This window comes from Penicilliopsis zonata (genome assembly GCF_001890105.1).
Source record: "Penicilliopsis zonata CBS 506.65 unplaced genomic scaffold ASPZOscaffold_7, whole genome shotgun sequence".
Lineage (NCBI taxonomy): Eukaryota > Fungi > Ascomycota > Eurotiomycetes > Eurotiales > Aspergillaceae > Penicilliopsis > Penicilliopsis zonata.
Window position 1 is genome coordinate 1,045,128 of NW_019208917.1, and position 17,294 is coordinate 1,062,421.

The window sequence follows — 17,294 nt, forward strand, 5'->3', positions numbered from 1 at the left end:
CTTTTGGATTCATTTAAGCCTATTGCGCCTTGTCTTTGAGCATTGAGGCCATTGACGTATCACGTGACCACATCCTACCTTCTGCCGCAGCCGCAGCTTGAGAAGCCACCCAGCTCTCTTGAGCAACATCGACAACCAGAGTGCACACCCCCTCAGATCAGTGGGATAGCCGATTGATTTCTGCTGGCTTCAGCAAGATAGCACGATGGCCTCTATCGATCCTGCGTTGCAGGATCCTCTCCTTTCCCTTCGCCGTGCCATCGAGGCCGGCACCCTTCCTACGCTGACGACCTCCCCCGATCTCTCCGACCAGAACGCGACTGACGACCTTGCCAAAGCATCGTATCTGTTTTTCACGCAACCGATTCCACAGACCATCTCCCTGACCACGCCAACGCGTTTCGTGTCTGCCGCGCTCGAATCCGCGGTCAACCTCCGCAGTATCTTTTTCGCATGGCAGAAAAAAGATGTCGCGATTCCCGAGTACATTGCCTCGGCGCAGGAGCTAAACGAAGCACTCAAGCAGAAGGAACGCCCGGATGGTGAGCCAGAAGAAAAGGTTCACAACCTGGTGTTCGTTGAACGGTTAGACCTGATCACCTGGCTGGAGGGCGCATCTGATGAGAGTGAGTACATCAAGCCCCTGGAAGGCGCGGCCGCTGCAGCCCCTCAAGCAGATCAAGCTGCGGCCGTTGCTGCCGGTGCTGCCCTCGGGGTCCCGTCCGCCCCTGGCGGCGGTGCACCAGCAGGAGCTGGTCCGGCTGCCAGCGCCCAGACTAGCCGGGCTCCAAAGCCCATCGATCCCAGGTTACAGGAGATCTACAATGGAGAAAGACGGATGGGAGATCGGAATACGGTCTTAAGAGGTATCAAACCGACGGTGAGTCTTGCATGCCTCCCCCCAGCGCCGAGTTAATTCCAAGCTAATGAAACCGTGACCAGGACTTTTCACACATTCGTAAATCGGCGGAATCCTTCCTGGCACGCAACCGGTCACGAAGCGGACAGTACCCCCCCGGCACGAAACCGGGGAGCAAGCCACTGGCGGCACCGTCTGCCGGGTTCTCGCTCTCCAAGTCTGGGCTCTCGTCATCGTCTTCTTCTTCTCGCCATCTCAAAGATCCTATCATCCTCATCTCCCCCTCTGCCTCATCGCTGATCCGCATGGCAAACGTCAAATCCTTCCTCCAAAACGGCACGTTCATGCCTCCGGACCATCCGTCGCTGAACACGTCTGACGCGCCGAATATCCTGCATGTCGAACGACCGATTCGCCATTTGGCGAAAGCGTCTGGTGGGGATGGGCCGTCGCAACAGCGCGGAGGCAAGATGACCCGGTTCATCCTGGTGGACAGCACGGTGAATTTCAAGCCGGAGTACTGGCAACGGCTGGTTGCGGTGTTCACGACAGGCCAGACGTGGCAGTTCAAGTCGTACAAGTGGACGTCGCCACCGGAGCTCTTCAAGCACGCGACGGGGATCTACGTCGGCTGGCGGGGCGAGGATACCCCGCGGGAAGTCAAGGGCTGGGGCCGTGGCGTCCAGAGCTTTGCCATCGAGCGATGGGACGACAAGGGCGGAGCCCACGGGGGTGGTCGGTGGCGGGACCGGGAGATTGTCGAGAACATCTGGATGGCTATCGAGGAGGGGATGCGGATGAGAGGATGGGGGACATCGAAATAGTGATATTGTTACATGATACCTTTAGGTGCAGGTCCAGCATATTGTATCAGAATATGCATAGTTATTTACTTGATAAGGAGGACTCTGGTTATTCTGTAATATCACTCATGGGTAGGTAGCTAGTAGCTGCCGATCAAATGCATCTATTCTGCATAGTCACACTGCTACGACACACACCCATGTCCTTATCCTGTCCAGGGATGGCGTGAAGAGTGGTATTTACCTGTACGTTGAAAGATCGACATGGTACATACACTATTAATTGCCTTCTCAGACTTAGTACTTCCTAACTACTAGTTAGTTAGTTAGTTAGAAGATACCTAGGTGCCTTAAGGTCTGTCCAGGAGCATCTCCGTCAGTGATTGGCTCAGGAGCTGTTTTATAAATGTACTCTGTACTTGTGGGCATTTACATTGCATTTTCCATCATATGATGCACTCGGCCGAAACTTGCGAGACCGATGATGTAATTATTAGCTGATACCTCTATTCTAGGTGCAAAGTGCCTCCTGATTCATAGGGGTACTATGGAGTAGAGGCACTAGGTACCTATGGAGTAGAGACACTACTAGGTAACTACCTATGGAGTACCTAAGTACCTACTGGAGTACTACCAAGGTACTAGGTACCTACCTAGTAGTATGTCTAGGGCAGTATTGTATCGTTAGTGTCGCGTGTCGATTTTCTATTGTTGGAAGGATCAGTTGAGTACCTAGTATACTACTAAAGGTACCTAAGGAGGTACACTGTAGTAGTTATTACTAGGTCATTCTGGCTACCAGGTAACTAAGGTACTAGTACCTATACTCTGTCTCCTCCTCCGGTTACTCCGTACTCCGTACTTGGTGAAACAACTTGCTAGTCTCTACTAGGCAAGTCACTAGAAAATTCTTCGGACAAGGATGACGTTCACCGAGGATGGAGCCTGCGAGTTTTCTAGCGTAGTTCTAGAACTCTTCTAGAATTCTTCTAGTGGCTTAGACTAGAGACAGTATACGTCTACATAACACAGGCTAGTTAGTAAATACGTACTCTGTACAGTACATTAGATAGGTAGGTACCTATTATACAATAGGTACCAAGGTATACACTTTTCTATATACTGTATATTGTAAAATATATAGCTACTACCTATTAGATAACCATAAGTAATAAAGTCACACCGCCATAATACAATCTATGAATAATACAACTTGTCGCTCGAAGATCCTTGTTCAGGATCCTTCTCTGGTCACACGACCACGACCACGTGGCGGGGACTAGCCAGGCCGTGTTTCAGAAGAGGCTAGCGTGTTTATCGCTCGTTTCATGCAGTAAGACAGTAGTCTTACCTAGTAAGTACTAGTTACCCTGGTTATGAGTTAACTAATTATAAAGTGTATGTAGAAAAAGTGTTAATCTAATTAGAAATCTACTCATCATTATCATTGAATTATAGATATCAATATAGATTGGGTACTACCTAGGTAGTAACTACAGGTAAGTAGTTGGGCTAGTATGTACATCCACGTGGGATAGAGTTCAGCTGACAGCAGGCCTGTTTTGATTCGTATAGACTGAAGCCAAGAAATGGAATAACTAATAGTTCTACATACTAGTCAAATACCCAGTTGACGCTCAGACATCAGCGTTCGGACCCGAACAGATTATAGAATGACTACGGAGTACATAGGAGATTAATAATAATAATAATAGTAATAGTTAGTATAACCCTGTCAGAAAGTTAGTGAGTCTGACGCAAGGGCCCTGGACTCTCATCGCTTGAACCTTCCGCCAGCCATGTCTTATCTCGGCACCCAATGATAGACACAGAAGCCAAGCGTCAGCCTTGTCCATCGCTGCAGGCAGTCGGATCAGACTTTCACGTGGCAGGTAGGGATTATCTGTGGGCTTTCCGGAGTACTACATACGGAGTAGGAGTATGGAGTATGGAGTATGGAGTACACGGCTCAAGATTGATATACTGATACTCTGTACTCCGTACGTACTACATATGTATGTAGTAGTCTGATGGCCGCCATTATGGAGTAACTAGTTTAGTGTCTATCAGTAGTATAAGGTTGATGATGATTTCCTGGAGTTTATCTTTGTGTAGGAGAGTATACGCACCTATAGGTATCTTGTAGATACAGACTAGATCAGCCGTGGGCAGGAAGACAATTGGTCAGCCTTAGTAAGAGCTAGCAGTAGTTAGTTGGCTCTAGTAACTAGTTGTTAGTTGGTAGTTAAGTTAGGTACCTAGTTAGTAGGACTCCCTTAGGTAGTTACTAGTTACTCTACTTAGTACTGTTATCATGACTAGTTTTCTAGTGCATCTTCACCGCCATGTCATGTCTAAGCGCCGCCACAACGAGAGCACGTCGGCAAGATTGGCTGGAGAGAAAAAGCCGGCCAATGTCGTGGACGATGGATGCTTTGACACCCACTGAATGTGGTAGAGAAGCGGAAATATTCCATGGACTGAGCGGTGGGATTCCATACTTTCCTGTAAGAATCCTTCAATGACATCAGTACGTAGTTACCTAGGTAGTACCTTACTTTTAAGATTATCTACTCCCAAGGTACTCCGTATGGATAAATCTAATAAATATTATAGCCACATCCTATTAGATCAGAGTACAGTACTACAGTCGAGAACATATAGGTAGAAACGATGTACGATGTGGTACCGTATGTTACGCCACCAGCAGGGAAGAGCAATCTCCACGTGTGCCCACGTGGGCCATGGGTTGCGAGTCGCAATCCAGAACCCCGTGGCTTACTAGGTACTCTACTGCAGTCATGCCGTCTCGGTATCAACGGCGGTAAACTATACCATTACTGTGGTACAGAGTAGGTGCCACGTTACAGTACAGTACTTTACCGGTACGGAGAGGAGTACTCCTCAATCTTACGAGTATGTACTCCATAGTAACTATTAGGTAGTTGATTAGTTATTACCTAGGTACGGGGTACTAGGATGATGTGATTACGGAGTACTGATAGATCAGCTTGACTAGTCAGACTATCAGTCACTACAGTAAGATCGACATGTCCTCAGATTCGAATGAGATGATTAGGTGGAATTCAATTCCAGTCTATCTAGACCAGTAGATCTATTATCCCTAGGTACTACCTCATAGACTGATATTGCTTGTACTACGTATTTATAATTAATTGAATATTGTAGGTATACCATGGTATCTAGGTAGGAACCAGGTACTCCGTAGTTAGTTACTCATAACTATCTAGGTAGCTACCGTAGTTACCTAGGATTACCTAGGTTAATCCCATTTGTCTTACATAATATGCATTGGCCACCGTATCTGTAGCTCGGGGAGAAGAGACTTCCCACGTGCGTTGCCTAGAGTCGTTTAGGCGAACGAACAGAGTTCTGCTGTGGAGAACATCCCGTACGGAGTATATGGAGAAGTCAACCATCTTAGAGTTCTAGTCGGCAGTTCGAGGACGATAAGAGGGGATCTACCGAGGAGATATTACTTAGTAGTAGGATGAAGTACTACAGAAAGTTAAAGAAACTAGTTACTAATTACCTATGTAGTAGGTAGGTAGTTAGTTATCAACCTAGTGAGTTACATGTACTAACTCCAAATACTCTGTAACTAGTCATTGACTAAGTATCGACTAGTTGGAAACTAGGCCACAGCATTGCCTTATTTGGTGAGTGCTCACAATGATCCATTGATGATCTCTACCGTTTTCTCCGTGCCGATCAACTAGTTGTCTGGGTTTGGTTTTGAGGGGTCCGCCAATAGGCGGTGCCGAGAGTTCAGTTCAGTCGAGATGACGCCAAGTTTGCAGAAGACTAAAGGTTTCCTCCGTACTACCTATAACCTGGGTAAGTGACGACTGCGATAAAGATTGTTTGACAAATAAAGTCAAGATACTAGGCCTACTCAATACAGTCGATCTGTAGATTCCAGGGAGTGATCGACGCTTGTGTAGTGTAATAGTAATACTCGGCTATTTCAATTATCTTTAAGAAATAAAACAGGTAGTAAATAGTAGTATACTATTAGTAGTATACCGAGTAACTAACTGAATTCCTACCTAAGAGGTACGGAGTATACAGTACTGAGTACTCCGTACTGTACCACAACGATACCGTCCTGTACGGTACGGTCACTGATCGTCCTCTGATCGCAGCAGGAAGAGAAACCCAGAGCGGCCCACGTTGTTCTGGTGCATGAAACCCCCGTCGTCCTCGCGCGTGTTCGGTGGAGTCCGGGTGGATGACAGGCAGCGAGCAAAGAATCCTGGGCCCTGCAATCAATTGTTGCCATTGCAGGCAGAAGAAGGGAAACGGGGTTTGGCACTCTCCCAATCCAGCTAGTCGCCCAGCCGTGGTCGCTTTCTCTTTATGGGACCTGCTTTCCTCAGCGCTCTCGGACTCTTTTTTCCTCTCTCTCTCTCTCTCTCTGTCTCTCTCTCTCTGTCTTTTTTTTTTTTCCTTTACCTATCTAGTCACCTACTATCTATTAGTCTTGGTCTCTTCATTTTATCGTGTTCCTTGGGTCCATTGTCCCCCCCCCCCACTCTCCCTCTCTCTCTCTCCTCCCACCCCCCTTTATTACAGTGGACACCAAACACTCATGCTGAGAGGGTAGAATAAAGAGTGCAATACAGAATTAGGGACGGCAATAGCCGATCATATTCTGGTGTTTCATACTATTTTTTTTTATTTTCCAAAAAAACAAAATAAAAATTTTTTATTTGTTATTATTATTATTATTATTATTATTATTATTATATTCTATTTTATTATTATTATTATTATTATTATTATTGATTTTTACTTTATTCATTTTATTTTATTTTATTTTATTCTATTCTATTTTTTTTATTTGTTTTATTTTTCAACGTTTTCTCCGCCAGGTCCCCTCCCCCCCTCCTCCTGTTTCCTCCCACTCCGCCTGGTTCGGGATTCAATGCCAACCACATTTTCCGGGAGCCACTGCCGAGAAGGATCTCAAGCTCAAGCGTATCCAGTGCCTGATTCTGACTACCCCCCGGTCTCCCTTCCTTCCGATATACTTTCCTCTTCTCCCGCCTTTCTACCCTCTGATCTCTCCTCCTCCTCCTCCTCCTCCTCACCTACTATCGCCACTACGAATCCCACCACCTCCTCTTCTACTGCCGCGACGACGACGACGACAACGACGACGAAGACGACGACAACTACTCCTCCTCCCCCCCCTACCATCGTCACGGCGACCACCACCCAGACCCCTTCTCTCCCTGTCACCACCTTCCAGGGTTCTGTCATCGGCTCTATTAGAGGAAATCGCCGCTCCTTCGCCGCTCTTGCCCGAGAGAAGACCACCAGTGCCTTTGCCAGTCTTTCCGCCATTGGAGGTACCGCCAACGCTTCACTCCGCGCCTCGGCTTCCTACAGTGTGCTTGGTTCCAAGCAGCATTCATACAAGAACAGCATCAGCGACTTTGTTTCCTCTTCCCTCGCTCCCGACCACCACTACCACCACCATCATCCGGATAGCTCCCTCCACCCGTCGCAGGACATCCTCGATTCTCTGCCTGCCCTTGGCTCGCGAACCCCAACTTTCGAAAGGCGTCGCCATACTCTCCAGCGAATACCATCATACATGACGGAAAATCCGTTCGCCGACCCTGCGGACTCTGCCGCCGCCGCCGCCGCCGCCAAGTCGGGGCCAAAGATGCATCAGACTTCGTCGCGCTTACTGCGCATGACAGAAGATGAGCGTCCATTCACAAAGGTACATACAATAGAACAGTGAGGAAAAGAAAAAAAAAAAAAAAAAAAAGAAGAAGAAGAGGGTAGGAGAGGGAGGTCTGTGGATCCTTTGCTAATTAATTGATCGTTATTGATAGGATTTTATGGACTTGTTCTCAACGTTGATGGTCAGCTTGCGGTTGGATGCCCACCGTATACGCTTCACCCGCTACGATCACACCTTCACGTCCGAGGAGGCGATCAACAACCTGGGCTCACTCAAATTCTCCCAGTCGAACCGCATGCCCGACCCCAAGGACCCGTCCCGAATCGTCACGACGACGACCACAACCACCTTTTCCATGGCCAAGGAGATGGCCCGCTCCGTCTGCCAGCGCTTCGTTGACGCCCGTTTCATCGAGCCCGTCGACGGCCGACCGGTCGCCATGTTCCCCATGAAGGGCGCCCTGTTCCAGCTGACCCCCAAGGGCATCAACATCCTGCAGCGCTTCTGCCAGCGCAACGGCATCACCGCGCGCCACGTGATGGACGTGCTCGAGTCACCCCGTAACACCATGCAGCTGGTCAACCTGGAGCGGGATCTGGAGACGGACAAGCTGTCACACGACCGCGCCACCATCGAGGTGATCTTCCGGCGCTTCGCCGGCCAGGACGGCCCCAACATCAAGAGCAGCATCTCCAGCTCCGACTCGGACTCCCTGAGTGACTACACCAACGGCTTGGTCGGTGTCAAGATGGCCCGGGAACGCAAGATCGGCGACAAGATGTTCCCCAACACCTTCACGGGTAAAGCCGCCGCCGACTGGCTGATGGACTGCTCCACCACCATCGAGCGCCGCGAAACCTCCCTGATCGCCGAGCTGTTCGTCAAGTATGGCTTGATCTCGATGTTGCAGGACGACAAGGCCTACCCGCAAGGCGACTCCAACACCGCCACCTTCCAGCCGTCCAAGTACGCCATCTACACCATCTCCGACCGTGGTCAGCGAGTCTGCGGCTGGATTGCCCGTGACAAGCAGAAGGACATGCCCGCCTTCGATCGCGGCATCCCTCGGGACTCCAACAACGCCCGCCTGACGCACATCCTCCAGGATCCGGCTCTACGCTTGCTCTTCCGCGAGTTCCTGCGCTACTCTCTCTGCGAGGAGAATCTTTCCTTCTACGTCGATGTCTCGGAGTTTACCGCCAACTACCACAAGGCCGAAAAGATGGGTACTTTCAAACGGGTCGATGCCGTTCGCGAGACCTTGGCCGCTGCCTATGGTGAGTTTCAAGCCTATCTATGTTTATTTTCAATAACTTTGCTAACTAACAGATCAGGCCTCTATAATGCTTTCTTGGCCCCTGGCTCGCCGTGTGAACTCAATATCGACCATGCCCTGCGCAACAGTCTGGCCAGCCGCATGACCAAGGCCGTTGGAGACGACGAATCAATGCTTAAAAGCTTACAGGAGGTGGTACATCTCTTTGAGCTTGCCCAGACCTCGGTCTTCAAGCTGATGTCGAGTGTATGTTTTTTCCATCTGAACACTCTTTTTGTTGAGGCGTAGCTAATCTGGACCCAGGACTCCATCCCCAAGTTCCTTCGCGATCCCAAATACGCCAGTGTCGTCCAAGAACACGATTTGGATACGATAGGCAACCCGCGCTCTTTCTCTCCCACACCCGTTCCGATCCCTGAACGTTCCATGAGCCGCTCCAACCGATCATGATGACAGGTGTATCATCAGAACATCACTCGATCCTCCCCGTCCCGCCGAAAGAAGAAAAAAACAAACATGTCACTTGACATCCAAAACTAACAGACGTGCCCGCTGGTGCCTCAAGTCGGATTACACGAGAACCTGTTCTGTCTCAAGGGATGGGGCCTAGACCGCTGGCTCTCGCTGTAACCTACCTTGCATCAAATGCACTGAGACGACTTTCCTACCAAAAACCCCCTCCATTCTTCTTATTGTCGCACGACCGCATTCCCATTTCCCAACCCACATCTATCCCCCTCCGATTTGAAAAGACGTTACGTTACGACCTACCTACGGATGATGCAATAGACATGGCCGGTACGGGGGGCCACATGTAATAATCCTGCTTTCACCGAGAGTTGCCTGGCGAGGAGCGCAAGCATTAGAGGCGTTCATTTCTTTTTCCGCTCCCATTTCTCTTCATTTATTACATTTCTTTTTCTTTTTCATTTCTTCCCCTCTGATCTTCTCTTATTCATTTTTATTCTCTTTTCTTCTTAGTTGCATGGTACATTCTGTACACAACTGCTTGCATATGCATTATCGGTAGCGAATCGCATACATTTCAGACTACACAATGAAGTAACTAGCAGTAAAGAAGGAGCCGTAGCCTAGTCGGTGATAAGTTACAACTTGACTACTGGATCTGTATTTGCCTTTTCATGTTCAGCCACGACACAGAGTATACCGTCAAGCCCATCCTGGAGATCATCCTCAGTACCCGGATCGCCCGGCAACGCTCTAATCTCCGATCTCAACAAGACCAGCCTCCGACCGAGATGGACCGCCTCCGTGACGAGGCGGACACGCATCCCCCGAGCAACAGGACGGAGGTAGGTCAAGCGGAGATTACGAGTGACGCCGCCGCGCTGGAAATGGCCCGGGGAGGACAGCGCAAGCACGAGCGTGGTGGAGAGGACGTCGACGAGCGTGGCGGCACACCCGCCGTGCAGGGTTTCGTGGAGATTACATAGTTCCGGGGTGATGGTGAGTCTGTAGATGGCGCGCGCGGGGTCGGCTTGCCTGCCGGACTCGAGGGAGAGGTCCGTTTGCGTGGAGGAGAAGCCCCATGTTTCTGGTTCCTGTTTGGTAGTTAGTTATGTCTTTCTTTTCTTGCTCTTGGAAGGGCGGGGGTACTTTGTTTGTTATGCTTTGGCAGCTGGTTATGAGGGCTTGTTCGAACTCGTCGAGGGGTCTGTTGGGGGTGCGCATTGCATAGGTAGTGAGGATGTAGTGAACTGTAGTTGTAGTACTGTAGTCTGTAGTCTGTAATACTGTAGTCTGTAATACTGTAGTCTGTAGTCTGTAGTCTGTAGTCTGTAGTCTGTAGTCTGTAGTCTGTAGTCTGTAGTTAGTAGATTAGTGGACTAACCTCGGCTGTCGGTATGAAATTCGTCTGACTCTGGTTAGAGTCGACTGGATAGACGATAGATAGTCTACTTATAAACAAGTTATAGACTGTATGTAACCTGTAGAGACGTATGTAGTAGACGTATGTAGTGTATGTAGACTGAAGACTGAAGACTGTCAGTGTCAGTGTCAGTTCACTGAAGTCGTGTCACATGACTTCGCGTCACGCGTTGCAATTTCTCTGTCAGATTGAGATTGTCACTTACTGACTGAACCACCTTCTATGGACTTGTCTATTAATAATTCTATTCCAATACCCTAACTTGATTTACTACTGTTCATATACTCTCTTCTCGAAATGAGAGACCCCAAGAGGAGAAAGGTGGACAGCGATGGCGACGAGACCATGCGCGAGGCCGACGATGCAGTCTTTTCCCTCCCCTCCTCGCCCGACGCACAAGACACAGACAGCGGGCCTGAATCTCCGACGAGACGCTCTGCCACGAGAGCGCGGCCAACGCCCACATCCACGAGACGGGCACGCCAGGGCGAACCGCCTGCCGAGACACCGACAAGGAGGACAAGCGTGCGCCAGCGCAAGGCTCCGGCAAGATATGCGGATGAGGTGGTTGGAACGCCGTCGTCGGTGAGACGAGCTAGTCATGTTGAAGATGCGGAGCAAGAAGAAGAAGAAGAGGAGGAGGAGGAGGAGGAGGAGGAGGAGGAGGAGTCTCCCGCCCCCCGGTCAACACGGCGGACCCGAATGAAGAAGACGTCGGTGCGCTTCACCACGACGGACACGGAAGAGTCACGAGATGCAACAGAGCAACAGCCTCTCTCGATTGAGGAGGAAGAACCGGATGGGGTTGACGATCTCATTGCGATGCAAATCCAGCAGGATCTCGCCCCGGACAATTCTTGTCCATCTGGAGACCCCCTCCCGGATTATGCTCAGCAGTTTCTCGCATGCTGCCAGGACGACGAGCTTTACGACGAGCTCAAGACATTGACGGAATTCGTCCTGGCAAAGCTCACCGGCAAGCGGCTCACCCCGCTCAAGGGCCTACAGACCGAATACCAAAAGGTCCATCAGCTCCTGGAGCAGACGGTGACGGTTGGCGAGGGCAATTCGATGCTGATCCTAGGTTCGCGCGGGTGCGGCAAGACCGCGCTGGTCGAGACGGCGCTGGCCTCGCTTGCAAGGGACCACGGGGACGAGTTCCATGTGGTCCGTCTCAACGGCTTCCTGCATACCGACGACCGGCTGGCCCTGCGCGAAATGTGGCGCCAGCTAGGCCGCGAAACAAATACGGAAGACGATGCAGCCAAGGTCAGCAGCTACGCGGATACCATGGCAACCCTTCTGGCTCTGCTCTCGCATCCGGACGAGACATTCAGCGGGACAGACAACCCGGACTCGACGACCGCGACGGCGAAATCGGTGATCATTCTCCTGGACGAATTCGACCTGTTCGCCAACCATGCACGCCAGACACTGCTCTACAACCTGTTCGACATTGCGCAGGCGCGCAAGGCGCCCATCGCGGTGCTCGGGATCACCACCAAGGTGGAGGTGACGGAGATGCTAGAGAAGCGGGTGAAGTCGCGCTTTAGCCACCGCTACGTGTTTGCACCGCTTCCGCGGACGTTTGAGATCTTCTCCGACATCTGTCTCGCGGGGATGGATGCAGACGAACTGGACAGCCTTGAATCGAAGCGGTGGAAGTTGATGCTCGACGCATGGCGAGCATACTTGAAGGTTTTTCACCTACCTCTAGCCATTCCATAAAGCAAACGAGAAACTAACTGTCTAGGGCCTGTGGAGCGATGCCAGCTTCCAATCCCACCTGCAACGAATCTTCCACCAAACCAAATCCGTCAAGGAATTCTTCACCAGCGCTTTAATCCCCCTCTCGGAGCTACACCATAGCGCATCAAGAAGAAAAGGAAAAGAAGAAGAAGGAAGTATTGAACTTGAAATACCCACCCCAAGATCCTTCACAGAGCAAACCCTTTCCTGCCCCGACCCTGCCCCGCTACCCTTTTCAATCTCCACCACCAACGGAACCTCGAATTCCTCCCTCCCTCTCGCCCTCTTACTTGCCGCCACCCGATTATCAGCCCTGTACGACCCGCAAAGCAACACCAACCACAACACCACCGCCTCGTCGTTGACCCCGCTGGCGTTGTCCTTCCCCGCCGCGTATGCAGAGTACGTCCGCCTCCTCACCGCCGCCAAGGTGTCGGCCTCGGCGTCCGGCGCGGCCGCCACGCCCGGCCGCGTCTGGGGGCGGGATGTCGCGCGCGAAGCCTGGGAGAAACTGGTGGGTTGGGGCATCGTCGTCCCCGTCGGGAGCGGCGCGGGCACGGCAGATGGGCGCTTGTTCCGTGTTGAAGTCAGCTTTGAGGAGGTGGTTGGGATGGCTGGCTCGAGTGGGGCGTTGGGCAAGTGGTGGCGCGATGCTTGATTAGGTGGTTTAATACTAGTACGGATTATTCAAGTTAAAATATACTGGTATAAGTACTGAGAAGAGATAGTGAGTACGACTCATTACACATAGCTAGTAACTAAGCTGAAGCTGTAGTTCATCGCTGATTAAACCCCCCTTTTTCCATCCCGAAACAATCAAGACATGACAGATATAAAAAGTAAACCCATTATCCCGGTACGCCTCCGCGCCACGCCATCGCCGCTGGTATAAGATCGAAATCGAAATAAACAAGATAGAAGACCAAAAGAAGTGATCATAGCTAGCCATAGCCGATCAAACCCTTTCTCCTTTCAAAAGAAAGAAAAAGGAAGAAAGAAGAAATGTCACAATCATGATACAGAGGGAACCTGCGGCGAGCGCGTGGTCTCGGGCACGTCCTTCATCGGCACGTCGACTACACCGCTTGATTGTGGCTGGATCATCGACTCCTTGGCGTCGACAGACCCAGTGCCATTGGGAGCAGACGCAGATGCAGCCGGCGACTTTTGCTGAGGCTGCTGCGGCTGCTGCCCGGCGGGCGGGAGCATCGCCGTGGCTTGCGCCTGAGTTTTTTCGGAAGTCGGGGTCGTCATGCCTTTTCGGATGAGATAGTCGCCTAGACTGAGCTTCTTTTTCGCAGGGCTGGGGCCAGTGATACTTGATGACCCTGGCGGTGCGGTGCTCGTTGTGACCGACGGGGATTCCATCGTGATTGACGGAGATTGCGCCGACCTCACCGACTGTGTCGTAGACGGAGTGGTGGATCTTGGACTGACGGTTGTTGGTGCTGTCGCCGATGATCCGACGTGAGGTTGTGGAATCGGGATGCGGAGGTCCGTCCGTGAACCATTGGCCGTCTTCGGTTGCTGATGCTGTTGTAGAAGCGGCGTATGGTGAGCGACAGTCGACGGCAACGGTGCGGGGAATGCCAGATTGTTCGGGCCGACGGGTGTTACCGGTCGTGAATCTTCCTGGCTGACGGCAATGCTGCTAGCCATGTCCGAGTCACGCGACAAAGGCCGTCGTTCGGTGGGGGAATCGACGTCTTGCATCTCAATATCTCCGCTAGGTGGCACCTGCACTGGAGTCATGGGCATGACGATGGTCGGTTGCGGTATTGTCGTCGTCCACATCTTTGCCGATCGAAAACGATCATGATGACATTTTCGCAGCAACCGCTGGCTGAGCGAAACGAAACTTGGCCGACGAACAGAAGCCGATGGTGAGGGAACAAACCGCGTGTCATATTCCGTAGGATCCGTTTGAATGGCACGGTGAACATATCCTAGCGTCCGGACAGGTGTATTGGAGGCCGATCGGTGCGAGGGGGAGCCAGTGTCCAAACGTTTGGATCCGGCGGTGCCGAAATACCCACCGTCTGTTCGCGCGGATGTCGAGGCAGTCTGGGTGGAGTGGCCGCTGGAGCGTTTCTTCTTGCGCTGTGCGGTCTGTTGGTCTTGCTCCAACTGCTGGAACTTCTTCTCAACGGCGGCGATCTTGCGTCGGTCACGTGCGGACAGCCCGTTCTCTGCTAATGACGGGGAGACGTCGTGCGGATTAGAGGGTATTGTAGGGGTCAGATCGCGGCTGCGTGTCTGGCCTCGCACGGAGCCTGACGTGGACCGACCGTCGGCAGCAGCAGCAGCAGCAGCAGCAGCAGCAGAAGCGGCGGCTGCGGCGGCGGTGGTGGTGGTGATGACTGGAGGATCTTCATCGTCCAGGTTCTTGGTCGATTCACTCCCCGCACGGCTGTCGATGGCGCGCCCACCGGCACTCAGCGGCGACACGGCTGACTTGGTGGAGGACTTGGCCTTCTTTCGCTTGGTAGTAGTAGTATTAGCAGTATTAGCACTACTACTACTCCCGTTTGCCTGCGGTTTATGATTGGACCCGCCTGTTTCAACGGCCAACTTGGGCTGGCGGCGGCGATCGAGTTTGGAGACGAGACAGTGGTGCGAGTCAGAGCAGGCGCAACCGCCAAAGTTGGCCAGGACCTTGCTGAAACAGGTGACAGCATAGTCTGAGGGGGAATCGCTGCCTTCGGGTTTGACAAAATCGTTTGCCAGGTGCAGGGCAGGCGACAGGTACCAGGAGACGGTGATCTCGGCGTTGGGGGGGATGTCATCCTTGGCGACAAAACAGAAGCGGTAGTCGACCTGGTTGGTGATGTAGATCTTGAGGGTGACGTTGGGACGGCAGGAGCGGCGCACGTAGCGCAGCAGACTGCCCTCCTGGCGACTGTCGATGTAGATCGGGAGCTGCGAGTGGAAAAAAACAAAGGGCTGCGGGTGCTGTAGCTCGGGCCAGCGGTTGGCGGGGTCGCGGCAGTAGTCGCGCAGGCGACCGACTTTTCCCTGGATCTCACCGACTATCTCGTCGCGCCGGACGCGCGAGTGGGTGCGGATCAACTTCCACGTGGGACTAGGCCCGTCGACCGTCAGGGGCGGGTGGGTGATGGTTTCGACGGCGAGCCGCGGCCAGCGAGACTGGTCCATGGCCTCGTCGGACCAAGTGTAGACTTCATGGGGTCGACGGCCGTTTGTCTCGTCGGCGAGGGCGATGGGATCGTGAAGCCACGTGGCAAAATCATTGGTGAGTGACAGACTGGCGTACAGGTTGCTATCCATTGGAGTGGCACCGGCATCGTGGTCGTAGAGATGAAGAAATTCCGGAGCGTAGCGGGGAATGGCAGGCCCCGACAACGACGACGACGATGCTGATGATAATAACGAGGGCGTAGGCGGAATCGTCGCCGCCATCGTGGTGGGACTGATGGCACTAGATCCGGACCGTTTGCGCGCGGGGACCGGCGCATTGACTAGAGGCAGGGCTGGACTGCCCGGTAGGGAAGAGACTGAAGCGGAGGCGCGATGGCTAGTCTTGGCCTTTTTAGATGGTGGTTGATCGCGCGGATGGGACTCGGTGCGGTTATGGTGATGCTGATGGTGGTTGTGGTGGTGGTGGTGGTGGTGGTTGTTGTTGTTGTTGTAGGTCACGCCATTGATGTGGTCAGAGGCAGTGGGAAGATAGTCTCGTGGGATGGTGGTGGTTGAGGCGGCGGCACTACTACTACTTTTCTTCTTCTGGCTCTTCGACTTGGATCTCCGGTCACCGCCGTCGCTGTGCTGCTCATTTTGCTGCTCACGCAGGCGGCGCTGTCGCTCGGTCGCACGGCGGCCATCGTACGGACGGGGCTCGCACTCGGCGCAGTTGTGGACCTCGGGCACCTCACGACCGTAATAGTAGCACTCGATGTGCTGCCAGGTCTCGCAGGCTTCGCAGAAGACGGTATTGCCATCGTCATCGTCGTAGTCGCAGATGCATTTGATGGTATAGGGTTCTTCGTCTTCGGCGAAGACCACGTCCTTTGAGGCGACGGCGCCGTTGGCGAGGGCGGGCGATTTGAGCGGGACGGTGACCGGATAGGAGTCCGTAGTGGAATGCGTGATGGCGACAGAGGAGGTATCTGTCATAATCCGACAGAATACCCCCTCTACGGCTGAGAGAAAAAAAGAAGAAAAAACACCTCCCCGATTTTTCCCTTCTTCAAGGCTTGGAAGGAGATCCAAACGAGCACGCTCGTTTTTCATGAACCAACCAGCATGTCAACGATCATCAGAAAGCACCCGGAACCACACCAGTGTGAATTCTGCGATAATGCGACCGTGGAGGGGGGGGGAGCGTGGAAGATGGATCGAAAGAGATCGCCTACCCCAACGGGAAGAAGGGCAAAGAGAGAGAGAGAGAGGTTTTATTTATGATATTGACGACGATCGGATATCACGTAGAGGGAGGTTTCGACGATAGAATGATCTGGATACCGAAGCAGAGCCCAGTCTCGAGGTGAAATTTTTTAATCCAGAGGGCGGACGGGTCACGAAGCGCATCGAGCGAAAAGAAGGGGGTGGAGGGAGGACAGGTTAGAGGAAGGGCGAGCGATCGACCGTCGAGAGTGGATTCTAGGGAAAGAAGAAAAGAAGAAGAGGGAAAAGAGAAATAAAAAAAAAAAAGAGAAATAAAATCCACAGCAAAGCTGGGTTGTTTAAGACGGAGAATGGGCGAGAGAAAGGAGAGAGAGAGAGAGGGAAGGGGAAGAGAGGGAGGCGAGTGAGAAGTGAGAGAGGGAGAGAGGAAGAGGAAGAGGAGGCTAAAGGAACGGATGGGCCATCCAAGCGTTTTTGCGCAGACCCAAGCGAGTAGCGGGAGAAAGAGGAAAAGCGTGGTTTTTTTTTTGGTTTGGTTCGGTTTGGGTCTTTTTGACCCAAGCGAGTAGCGGGAGAAAGAGGAAAAGCGTGGTTTTTTTTTTGGTTTGGTTCGGTTTGGGTCTTTTTGGGGG

At 52.2% G+C, this 17,294-nt stretch overlaps 6 protein-coding genes across 6 annotated transcripts in view; 3 read left to right on the plus strand and 3 right to left on the minus strand.

Annotated features, from left to right (window-relative positions):
* Positions 1–121: 121 nt before the first annotated feature.
* On the plus strand, positions 122–1,698 carry ASPZODRAFT_132874 (hypothetical protein). The gene is made up of 2 exons (XM_022723137.1): positions 122–880; positions 943–1,698. Exons 1-2 carry the CDS (start codon positions 206–208, stop codon positions 1,681–1,683), a joined length of 1,416 nt encoding a protein of 471 aa, XP_022581255.1. The 5' UTR covers positions 122–205; the 3' UTR covers positions 1,684–1,698.
* Positions 1,699–6,257: 4,559 nt separating this feature from the next.
* Positions 6,258–9,198, plus strand: ASPZODRAFT_166955 (hypothetical protein). Its single transcript, XM_022726799.1, has 4 exons — positions 6,258–7,417; positions 7,533–8,658; positions 8,716–8,903; positions 8,961–9,198. Exons 1-4 carry the CDS (start codon positions 6,611–6,613, stop codon positions 9,105–9,107), a joined length of 2,268 nt encoding a protein of 755 aa, XP_022581256.1. The 5' UTR covers positions 6,258–6,610; the 3' UTR covers positions 9,108–9,198.
* Positions 9,199–9,354: 156 nt separating this feature from the next.
* ASPZODRAFT_2014601 (hypothetical protein) lies at positions 9,355–10,575 on the minus strand. The gene is made up of 3 exons (XM_022727538.1): positions 10,510–10,575; positions 10,275–10,454; positions 9,355–10,219 (listed from the first exon to the last, which is right to left on the minus strand). The coding sequence occupies exons 2-3, from the start codon at positions 10,347–10,349 to the stop codon at positions 9,764–9,766; spliced, it is 531 nt and encodes a 176-aa protein (XP_022581257.1). The 5' UTR covers positions 10,350–10,454; positions 10,510–10,575; the 3' UTR covers positions 9,355–9,763.
* A 183-nt stretch (positions 10,576–10,758) lies between these two features.
* On the plus strand, positions 10,759–12,410 carry ASPZODRAFT_132878 (hypothetical protein). Its single transcript, XM_022723138.1, has one exon. The coding sequence runs from the start codon at positions 10,846–10,848 to the stop codon at positions 12,274–12,276; it is 1,431 nt and encodes a 476-aa protein (XP_022581258.1). The 5' UTR covers positions 10,759–10,845; the 3' UTR covers positions 12,277–12,410.
* On the minus strand, positions 12,200–13,066 carry ASPZODRAFT_2016530 (hypothetical protein). Its single transcript, XM_022727542.1, has one exon. It carries the CDS (start codon positions 12,823–12,825, stop codon positions 12,298–12,300), a length of 528 nt encoding a protein of 175 aa, XP_022581259.1. The 5' UTR covers positions 12,826–13,066; the 3' UTR covers positions 12,200–12,297.
* A 242-nt stretch (positions 13,067–13,308) lies between these two features.
* The window catches only part of ASPZODRAFT_152173 (hypothetical protein), a gene marked incomplete at both ends in the record, with an annotated part of 7,701 nt that continues 3,715 nt past the window's right edge, over positions 13,309–17,294 (minus strand). Inside the window, 3 exons of the mRNA XM_022725824.1 lie at positions 13,309–14,707; positions 14,849–15,788; positions 16,032–16,424. Coding sequence (XP_022581260.1) covers positions 13,309–14,707; positions 14,849–15,788; positions 16,032–16,424 — 2,732 coding nt within the window. The remainder of the gene's footprint in view (positions 14,708–14,848; positions 15,789–16,031; positions 16,425–17,294) is intronic.